The sequence below is a fragment of the Pelophylax lessonae genome, assembly GCF_965119305.1.
Source record: "Pelophylax lessonae genome assembly, chromosome: 2".
NCBI lineage: Eukaryota > Metazoa > Chordata > Amphibia > Anura > Ranidae > Pelophylax > Pelophylax lessonae.
Window position 1 is genome coordinate 730,209,655 of NC_138769.1, and position 11,181 is coordinate 730,220,835.

General features: G+C 46.3%; 1 protein-coding gene across 1 annotated transcript in view; it reads right to left on the reverse strand.

Moving 5' to 3' along the window:
* LOC309546319 (short transient receptor potential channel 2-like) overlaps positions 1–1,686 on the reverse strand; it is a gene marked incomplete at its 3' end in the record, with an annotated part of 87,309 nt that extends 85,623 nt beyond the window's left edge. Inside the window, exon 1 of the mRNA XM_082245930.1 lies at positions 1,561–1,686. Within this exon, the coding sequence (XP_082102056.1) occupies positions 1,561–1,575 (15 nt within the window). The 5' untranslated portion in view covers positions 1,576–1,686. The remainder of the gene's footprint in view (positions 1–1,560) is intronic.
* Positions 1,687–11,181: the final 9,495 nt, after the last annotated feature.

Genomic DNA, 11,181 nt, shown 5'->3' on the forward strand with positions numbered 1-11,181 from the left:
GCACTGAGCCAGTCACATCATCTGTACCAGAGGAGCTTACACTCTAATGTCCCCCCACAGTCACACACTATTATTATTATACATCTATATAGCGCTGACATATACCGCAGTGCTCTGTAACAGAGGAGCTTACACTTTAATATCCCCCCACATTCACACACTATTATTATTATACATATATTTAGCTCTGACATATACCGCAGTGCTGTACAGAGAGCACTGAGCCAGTCACATCATCTGTACCAGAGGAGCTTACACTCTAATGTCCCCCCACAGTCACACACTATTATTATTATACATTTATATAGCCCTGACATATACCGCAGTGCTGTACAGAGATCACTGAGCCAGCCACATCAGTCTCTGTACCAGAGGAGCTTACACTCTAATATCCCCCCACAGTCACATCAGTCTCTGTACCAGGGGAGCTTACACTCTAATATCCCCCCACAATCACACACTATTATTATTATTATTATACATATATTTAGCTCTGACATATACCGCAGTGCTGTACAGAGAACACTGAGCCAGTCACATCAGTCTCTGTACCAGAGGAGCTTACACTCTAATGTCCCCCACAGTCACACACTATTATTATACATTTATATAGCTCTGACATATACCGCAGTGCTGTACAGAGATCACTAAGCCAGTCACATCAGTCTCTGTACCAGAGGAGCTTACACTCTAATGTCCCTCCACAGTCACATCAGTCTCTGTACCAGAGGAGCTTACACTCTAATATCTCCCCCACAATCACACACTATTATTATTATACATTTATATAGCTGTGACATTTACCGCAGTGCTGTACAGAGAACACTGAGCCAGTCATATTAGTCTCTGTACCAGAGGAGCTTACACTCTAATATCCCCCCACAGTCACATCAGTCTCTGTAGCAGGGGAGCTTACACTCTAATATCCCCCCACAGTCACACATTATTATTATTATTATACATTTATATAGCTCTGACATATCCCGCAGCGCTGTACAGAGTACACTGAGCCAGTCACATCAGTCTCTGTACCAGAGGAGCTTACACTCTAATGTCTCCCCCACAGTCACACACTATTATTATTATACATGTTTATAGCTCTGACATATACCGCAGTGCTGTACAGAGAACCCTGAGACAGTCACATCAGTCTCTGTACCAGAGGAGCTTACACTCTAATGCCCCCCACAGTCACACACTATCATTATACATTTATATAGCTCTGACGTATTTCTTAGACATAGTTATCAGGGCATACAAGATATGCAGGAAATTATTTATGCCTGTGATCTTTCAGCCGATTAGGAACTACAAGTCTCAGCATATACTTCTAGATTGTAAGCTCTAATGAGCAGGGCCCTCTGATTCCTCCTGTATTGAATTGTATTGTAACTGTATTGTCTTCCCTCATATTGTAAAGCGCTGCGCAAACCATCGGCGCTATATAAAACCTGTATTATAATAATAAAAATATACTGGAAGCTCCTTTCAGTCTGGGCTATGTAGAGATATGAATGTATCCCTCCATTGTACATGGAAGGGAGATGGTTTGATGCTTACTGTTAAGTGCTGCATGTCTCCGATCCCGTGGCTGTGGCGTGGCGCTCCCCTTCCTCAGCCCATGTAGGTGTCTTGTCCTCCAGCACTCCACTCAGTCTCACCCTTCGCAGATGTCTGACAGTCTCTCACCTGCACTCTGTTTCCAGTGCGAGATCTCAGGGGAGCGTGACGGTCATTATGGAAAGAAAGCGAGTTTCTCTTCTAATCAGTGGCCCCTCAGGACAGCCCTGGGACAATAATTAAATGTGTTTGTCTCTTGTTGGTGTTTTTTCACTTTGTCATTAACCCCTTGGCTGTCAGAGGAAAGAAAAGAGTGCCTAGTATATCCTGGAGGCTGGAATAGCAGGCGAGCAGTGAAAGGGTTATGCTGCGACTTTTCCTCTCTGGGTATTTCTGTACATATGGAGAAGCAGGGAGGGTTAAACTCTTCACACGCTATTACTGTTATTTATTTATATATCTCTGACATATACCGCAGTGCTGTACAGAGATCACTGAGCCAGTCACATCAGTCTCTGTACCAGAGGAGCTTACACTCTAATGTCCCCCCACAGTCACACACTATTATTATACATTTATATATCTCTGACATATACCGCAGTGCTGTACAGAGAACACTGAGCCATTTGCATCAGTCTCTGTACCAGAGGAGCTTACACTCTAATGTCCCCCACAGTCACACACTATTATTATTATACATTTATATAGCTCTGACATATACCGCAGTGCTGTACAGAGGACACTGAGCCAGTCACATCAGTCTCTGCACCAGAGGAGCTTACACTCTAATGTCCCCTCACAGTCACACACTATTATTATACATTTATATAGCTCTGACATATACTGCAGTGCTGTACAGAGAACACTGAGCCAGCCACATCAGTCTCTGTACCAGAGGAGCTTACACTCTAATTGTACCCCCCCCGCACACACACACTATTATTATACATTTATATAGCTCTGACATATACTGCAGTGCTGTACAGAGATCACTGAGCCAGTCACATCAGTCTCTGCACCAGAGGAGCTTACACTCTAATGTCCCCACACAGTAACACACTATTATTATTATTATACATTTATATATCTCTGACATATACCGCAGTGCTGTACAGAGAACACTGAGCCAGTCACACCAGTCTCTGCACCAGAGGAGCTTACACTCTAATGTCCCCTCACAGTCACACTCTATTATTATTATACATTTATATAGCTCTGACATATACTGCAGTGCTGTACAGAGAACACTGAGCCAATCACATCAGTCTCTGCACCAGAGGAGCTTACACTCTAATGTCCCCCCACAGTCACATCAGTCTCTGCACCAGAGGAGCTTACACTCTAATGTCCCCCCACAGTCACATCAGTCTCTGTACCAGAGGAGCTTACACTCTAATTGTACCCCCCCCCGCACACACACACTATTATTATACATTTATATAGCTCTGACATATACTGCAGTGCTGTACAGAGAACACTGAGCCAGTCACATCAGTCTCTGCACCAGAGGAGCTTACACTCTAATGCACCCCCCCCCCCCCAGTCACACACTATTGTTATAAAATTAAATAGAGAAGACTGAGCCAATCACATCATCTGTACCAGAGGAGCTTACACTCTAATGCCCCCCACAGTCACACATTATTATGCATTTATATAGCTCTGACATACCGCAGTGCTGTACAGAAAAGACTGAGCTATTCACATCAGTGTCAGCCACACGGAGTGAATGCTCATTCATTTTGGGGAAAGGAAATTAGAGAACTTACAAACACAGAGAGAACAAACTCCATTGTCTGGAATCCTAAGTAAGCATCAAAGCCTTCAGCTGCTGTCAATTTACTTGGTCGAAAAACAATGACGACTAGCAGTGACCTACAGAAACCTATCCTCATATATTAGTGCACTACTGTCACAGTGATGATTGCTGTTTGGCTACAATGGAGTTCATTTGTTATGAGAGAAATAGAAGGGCAGCCACTGACAGCTCCATAAGAAGGGGTCGAGAACCATGGGGAGACCAGAGAGGCTCAAAATCAGGACAGAAGAAATCACCTCCAAGGGGATCTCCATCTGAAGGAACGTTGAGCCTGTGAAAAAAAAAAAAAATCCATCAAAAAGAGTAGAAATAACATAACTACCTAAAAAAGTAGAAATAGAACAACAGGTTGATGTGCTTAACTCAAAGATACACTGGAACAAGTTCCCAGGAGAGAAGGTCCCCAGAGGGGTACGGTGTTGGAACGGTACGGTGCGGTACGGTTTGCTTTTCCACTAAAGTAGTACTAATGTTAAGTGGGTGGGATAACAACGGGGTGGGTGGGATTCTCTGACCAATCATTGGCTAGTAGTGACTGCATGCAAAGGATTGTGGGATATGGTACCGGGTATGGTACCTCTTGGAACCACAATCGAGGTGGTACTGTTTTTGAGAGCCGAGCCGTACCGTTCGGTTCCATGCAGTGGAAAAGCGCCGCCGTACCGTACCGTACCGAACCGTTCCTACACCATACCATGCGGGACCAGCAGTGGAAAAGCACAAAAGCGAGCCGAAACCATTCGGTTCCATGAAGTGGAAAAGCGCCATTATTACTGTTGACTGCCTCACTACTTCTGCTGGAAGTTTATCTTCCTCTTGCTGAATGAAGAGTATTCTGCAGCCCCAGTGCTGTGAAAAAGAGCCCCAGAAGAACAAGATGAGCAAAAAAAAAAAAGCATTCTCTTTCACTTTTTAGAGATAACGGTCACTGATCCCAGAGACGCTATCTGATTGAAGCTTGCAGATGTTAGACCCTTTAGAAGGGTTCTGAGTGCAAAGTTCAAGGATCCTCTCCGGAGGTTTGTCTGAATGTCTTACAATGGGGATGCCAGAAATGGACACTAGGGTAGCCACAAGACACACGCTCCAAGAAGTAGCAGGTGCCTCGGAAAAACACAAAGGGGCCAAGCCCTTGCTAGGGTAGGGAACAGCAGAACCTGGACCCAGAGTATCTTTCAGGTCAAAGAGTCTCTCTAGAGGGGAGGGAAGCTGAGAGGTAGCAGATTCCATTATTGATTGAACAGTTCCCAAGGATAGGATTCTTCTGAGAGGCGGGAGAGAGAATCCGCATGAGACATAACTCCGAAATCCGAGTCACCACTTGGACAGAAACAAAGGATCCCAGAGACGCTATCTGATTGAAACCTGCAGGTGCTAGGCCCTTTAGAAGGGTTCTGTGTGCAAAGGTCCAGGTGCCTCTGAAAGACACTAAGAGGCCAGGTCCTTGTCAGAGTAGGAAACAACAAAAACTGGTCCCAGCCTATCTTTCAGGTCAAAGAGTCCCTCTAGAGGGGAAGGGTGCTGAGGGGCAGTAGGTACCACAAGGGATTTAAGTGTCCATGGATATAGGATTCTTCTGAAAGGGGGATAGACAACCCGGATGAGACATAACTCCAGAATCCGAGTCACCACTTAGACTGGTACAAGGGATCCAAAAGCACTTGGAACCCAGGAAAACCTGGTCAGTTGCACCGATTGGGGCGGTAACATGAGAAAGATTAGTGAGGAGCAATGAGGTGCCAGACAGAAGGCGTTAGCTTGTGGGCTAAAAAGGGTAACGTGCCATACAAATGCCAGAGAGGCAAACTACCCAATGATGTACAAACAAACCCCCATTTGTAAAAGTGGGGGTGCACCTTTATGCCAAAAACTTTCCAGAGGGGTTAGCTGACCTCTGGTAAACATTGGTCAGTGCTAAGAGTCTGTGGTGCTTCAAAAAATAGTCTGTTCAGGGGTAGAGTCTTGGGAATATGAATCTGAGTCATACATGGTAACAGAGGCCACAGGCCCAGTTTCCTTTAAAAGCTCAGGAGGCTCAGAGACAGACTCTGTGGGGGATGGCTCTGGTGCACACTTGGAGCCTGTGCATGCAGTGTGCCCCAGTAACTGAGCACAAACAGCTAAGAAATCCTGAGTGGACATAGAAGTCCCTGTGGACAGATTACAGGTGGGTGTTGGATCCTTCTAGGGATGCCAAGTAAATTACCCCAGAACCACTAGGAGTGTATGGGCTGAGGTCATGGAACTTTGAACTGTCCTCTGTGTCTCAGTGAGTTGCTTCTGTGTAGCGGAATGCAACTGAGCCCAGTGTGAGGCAAGGCCTCGGGTATTCAGGAACCCAAGCAGTTGGTGCTCATGAGGGTTTCGGCAGCCAAAGGTGACCAGGTTGTTGTAGGCAGGCAGAAGAAATAGACTAGAGGGTGAAGATCCACATGGTGCTTCAGGAGCAGAAGCAGTAGGAGATAGTGCTTCCTATAGGCTGAATGGCAGGAAAAAGAGCGTGGAGCCTGCACATGGGTCACTCCTCCCAGCGAATGTCAACGTTTGGTCCCTCAGCCTTAACCATTTCCATAGTAAAACTGCCAGTAGTGGGAATTTTGAAAAGGCGCCTAGCATTGAATGTGTGAGTAGTGAGGTAGGTCCCATGGCTTCAGCTAGACTGTCCTTATTCACAAAGTGAGCCTCTAGAGCATAGGTGTCCAACCTTTTGGCTTCTCTGGGCCACATTGAGTGTAGAAAAAAAATTTCCGGCCACATATAAAATATATACGATAATTAAGGTGTATAAGTAATAAAATGCCACCGCACCGGCGCACCCCCGCACTAATTTAACATGACTAGAGGATGATCAAATGAAATGGAATCAGTATACAGAGGTTTACTTCTTCTGAGAGACATTAACCACTTTAATACAGGGCACTTCCCTCCCTTCCTGCCCAGGCCAATTTTCCCCTTTTAGCGCTGTTGCATTTTGAATGACAATTGCGCGGTCATGCAACACTGTACCTACACCAAATTTATGTCATTTTCCCCCCACAAATAGAGCTTTCTTTTGGTGGTATTTGATCACCTATGGGTTTTTTTTCTTTTTGCTAAACAAATAAAAAAAGTCCGAAAAGTTTGAAAAAAAAAAAAGTTTTTTTGTTTATGTTATACAGTTTTGTAAATAAATAAGTTTTTTCCTGCACTGATGAGACTGCACTGACAGGCACTGATGAGGAGGCACTGATGGGGTGGCACTGATAGGCAGCACTGATATGCGGCACTGATATGCACTGATAGGTAGCACAGATATGCAGCATTGGTGGGCACTGATAGGCGGCACTGCTGGGCACTGATAGGCGGCATTGATGGACACTGATAGGTGGCACTGATGGGCACTGATAGGTGGCACTGACAGGCACTAATGGGCACTGATAGGCGGCACTGGTGGGCACTGATGGAGCGGCACTGACTGGCGGCACTGATGGGCACTAATGGGCACTGATAGGTGGCACTGGTGGGCAATAATGGGCACTGGTGGGCGACACTAAAGGATGGCAATGATGGGCACTTGTGGGCAGCACTGATGGGGAGGGCAATGGGGGGCTCCCTGAGCCCTGATTGCCATCCCTGGCGGCCATAGTGGGCATCCCTGGGGTCATGGTGGGCATCCCTGGGGTCATGGTGGGCATCCCTGGTGGATCTAGTGGCATCCCCCCCCCCCCGAGGGTCTGCACTGGTAATCAATTATCTGATTAGCAGTGCTGACCCCCCCCCCCCTGTCAGGGGAGCCGCCGATCGGCGCTCCTTTACTCGTGCCTGTCAGGCACGAACTAAGGAAAGCCGATCAACGGCTGTTCCTATTTACTATGTGAACAGCCGTGATTGGACACGGCTGATCACATGGTAAAGAGCCTCCGTCAGAGGCTCTTTACCGAGATCGGAGATGCAGGGTGTCAGACTGACACCTCGCATCACCGATCGCCGCTCTGCGCGCCCCCGGGGGGGGGCGCCCAGAGCTGTGTTATCCTGCCGCCGTCATATGACGTCCGGTCAGGATAACACAACCACATTCCCGCCGTCATTCTGTTATAGGGCGGGCGGGAAGTGGTTAAAGGAACACTCTAACCACCATGACCACTTCAGTGATTTGAAGTGGTCATGGTGGTAGGAGTCAGAAACACTGCACATGCTCGTATACCCCCCTTCCCCCTCCGAGGCAGCCTTTGCCTACCGTTAGTTGGAAGCCACTGTGGCCATGCCACCGACCTGACTTCTTTCCTTCCCATCAAAAAACAAATTGTCAGGGGGCAGTGGGCCGCACTGCCTGGGGTTCCGGGCCGCAGGTTGGACATGCCTGCTCTAGAGACAGGGCCACACCAGAGGTTGTCACACAGCTCTATGCAGCTGACGCAGTACATTCTGGTCTGCAGAGGGCAGTGCCCAAATCACTTTCCAGGCTAGCCCTGTATGTCCAGTCCACCAGAATCCAGATATGGCAATGCTGATCTGGATAGCTGCTGTAGAGAGACCAGCTCAAGCAGAGGTGTCACCATGGAAAAAAAATCCCTAACGAAAGTTGTTAAACCTCCTAGGACACTAGCATGCTGGGTAGAGGATACATGGGTTGGCTTAAGATTTTTTTTTTCTTTGCTAGTCTCCCAACCTTCTGTAGGTTGTTATTATAGCCTGCCATTGGATGAGAAAACAATTTCTGAGTCACTAATCCCAAACAAATTTTTTCCATATTAGAGACTCAGAAACTCTTGAAGTCAGTCAAAAAGTCAAAGTCAGAACGATAGCCAGGAATCTAAGATTTGCAGACAGAGGCAATGGCGAGCCACGTATTTATCCTATAACAGATTTCCTTTGCAGTATATCTATAAGCAAAATTATTTTTCAACATAATGAGCGAAATCCCCTCCTAAACACTTGCCTACTGGGCCTTTTACCCCCCTTCCTGACCAGGCCAATTTTCAGCTTTCAACGCTGTCACGCTTTAAAATGACAATTGCATGGTCATGCAACACTGTACCCAAACATTTTTATCATTTTTTTTTACAAAAATAGAGCTTTCTTTTGGAGGTATTTAACCACTTGCCGACTGCCTAACGCCGATCTACGTCGGCAGTCAGCCCCTCACAGGCAAAGTGACGTAGGGCTACGTCACTAGCTTGTGAGGGTCTAGGGAGCGAGCGCGCGCCGCCGAAGGCGCGCTCCCGCGTGGTCACGGACCCCCCCCCCGCGCGTGTGACCAGCGGACCCGATGTCCGCCGGTCACTCGGCGATCGGCGGGGGAGAGGGAGAAAGGCAGGCAGCTTGTGTAAACAAGCCACCTGTCATTCTCCTCGCTGTAAAGACACTGATCACACAGATCTAGTATGTAGATCCGTTGATCAGTGTCCTTACAGCTCAAGCCACAGCCAATCACAGTAGAAAGCACGCCCCTAGGGACACACACAGCCCCTCCCTCCCAAATAAAGTTAACCCCTTCACTACCAGTGTATTTTTACAGTAACAGTGCATATATATAGCACTGATTACTGTAGAAATGTCACTGGTAACCCCAAAAGTGTCACAAATGTCAGTCAAGGGTCCGATCTGTCCGCCCCAATGTCGCAGTACCGCAAAAAAAAAATCGCAGATCGCCGCCATTACGCGTTAAAAAAAAAACAACAAAAATGACAAAAATCTTTCCCTTTGTTAGTAAACGCGATAACTTTTGCGCAAACCAATCAAAATACGCTTTTTGCGATTTTTTTTTACCAAACATAGGTAGCATAAAACAAATTGGCCGAAAATGTTAAAAAATTTTGATTTTTACATTTTTTTTGGGGGAAATTTCATATAAAAAAATGTGAAAAATATTGCTATTTTTGCAAAATTGACGCCCTTTTTTTGTTTATAGCGCATGATCAGAAAATCGCACGGGTGATCAAATACCACCAAAAGAAAGCTCTGTTTGTGGGAAAAAAAGGACGCCAAATTTGTTTAGGTACAGCGTCGCACGACCGCGCAATTGTCCGTTAAAGTCACGCAGTGCCGAATCGCAAAATACCCCCTGGTCGGAATGGGGGTAAAATCTTCCGGGGCATAAGTGGTTAAGAACCATTGGGCTTTTTATTTTTTGCTAAACACCGAAAAGTTTGAGAAAAAAAAATAACTTTTTCATAGTTTGTTATAAAATTTTGGAAACCGGTAATTTTTCCCCTTCACTGATGTGTGCTGATGAGGCTGCACTGATGGGCACTATTTTGCAGCACTGAGAATTAGGGAACTGATAATCAGTGTACATGTTCCTTTTATAGAAGCCGTTTTTTGGCTCTCAGCATGAGGAAAGGAGTGCCGATAACCGACTTCTATTTTCATCTGTTATCAGCTGCGATTGGACACAGCTGATCACTTGGTAAAAAGCCACAGATTGGCTCTTTACCTCAGTGTTTGAGCACGGGAGGTCGTCAACTGACCGTCATTCGGCTATAGCACGGTCGGCAAGTGGATAGATTGTCACTTTAGTGTCCCCATTAGATTTCCCCTCACTTCTTGTTCTGTTCAAATTTGGATTGCCCATCACTTTTAGTCACACAAGGGTAAATGCACACCGGCACATTCCTCCTTACCTTGTCAACATGCTGGCGTATTTACCATGTAAGGAGGATTGCATATGATCACTTAAAGTGTATAAAGATCCAAATATTTTTTTCCCTGAATAATGCATTTAACCTCTGCCACTTTTACTCTTTTTTTTTTTGGGGGGGGGGGGGTGTTAGCCACAATGTACTAGAATGCACAGTATTCTGGTGTAGGAGGACCCTCTGCGCCGTCAGTGCTCCCCGTTGGGCACGAGCGCTGCCATCTTCTCATTTTCGTTTGGCCGCTTGGTTGGCCTGGACCACAATGATGTCACTCCTGCGCATATGTACAGGACTTACATCATCACAATACATAGCAGTGGAGTCAATGTACGCTGAGCTGTGCATTCGCAACTCGTGTACATTAACCACTTCAATACGGGGCACTTTCCACCCCTTCCTGCCCAGGCAAATTTTCAGTTTTTAGCACTGTCACACTTTGAATGACAATTGCGTTGTCATGAAACACTGTACCCATATGAAATTTTCATGTTTTTTTTTTTTTTTAATAGACATATAGAGCTTTCTTTTGGTGGCATTTAATCACCACTGGGGTTTTTCATTTTTTGCTTCTTCATTGATGTACACTGATGAGGCTGCAATGATGAAGCTTCATTAATGAGACTGCATTTGATCATCAGTGTAAATGTTCCCTGTAACCGGAAAGCTGGTTATCGGCTTTCCTTTCCGCAGACACTGACATCTCTGAGAAAAGAAAACGCCTGATTACTGGCATTTGTCTACATGTGATCAGCTGTGACTGGACACAGCTGATCACATGGTAAAGAGCCTATGTTATCAGCTCATTACCCTGATCAGTGATGCACTGTGCCCGCAGGTGCAAATACACGGCAACAAGGGGCGGACGTCATATGGCGTCCAACCGGAGGGACAAAAGGCCCGCCCTCCCGGCCGGGCAAGAACGGGTTAATGCCGACAACCGACTGCATTGATCATCAGTGTAAATGTTCCCTGTAACCACAAAGCCGGTTATCGGCTTTCCTTTCCTCAGACACTGACAGCTCTGAGAAAAGAAAAAGCCGGATTACCGGCATTTGTCTACATGTGATCAGGCTGTGACTGGACACAGCGGATCACATGGTAAAGAGCCAATGTTATCAGCTCATTACCCTAATCGGTGATGTGCTGTGCCCGCAGGTCTAAATACGCGGCAACAAGGGGCGGACG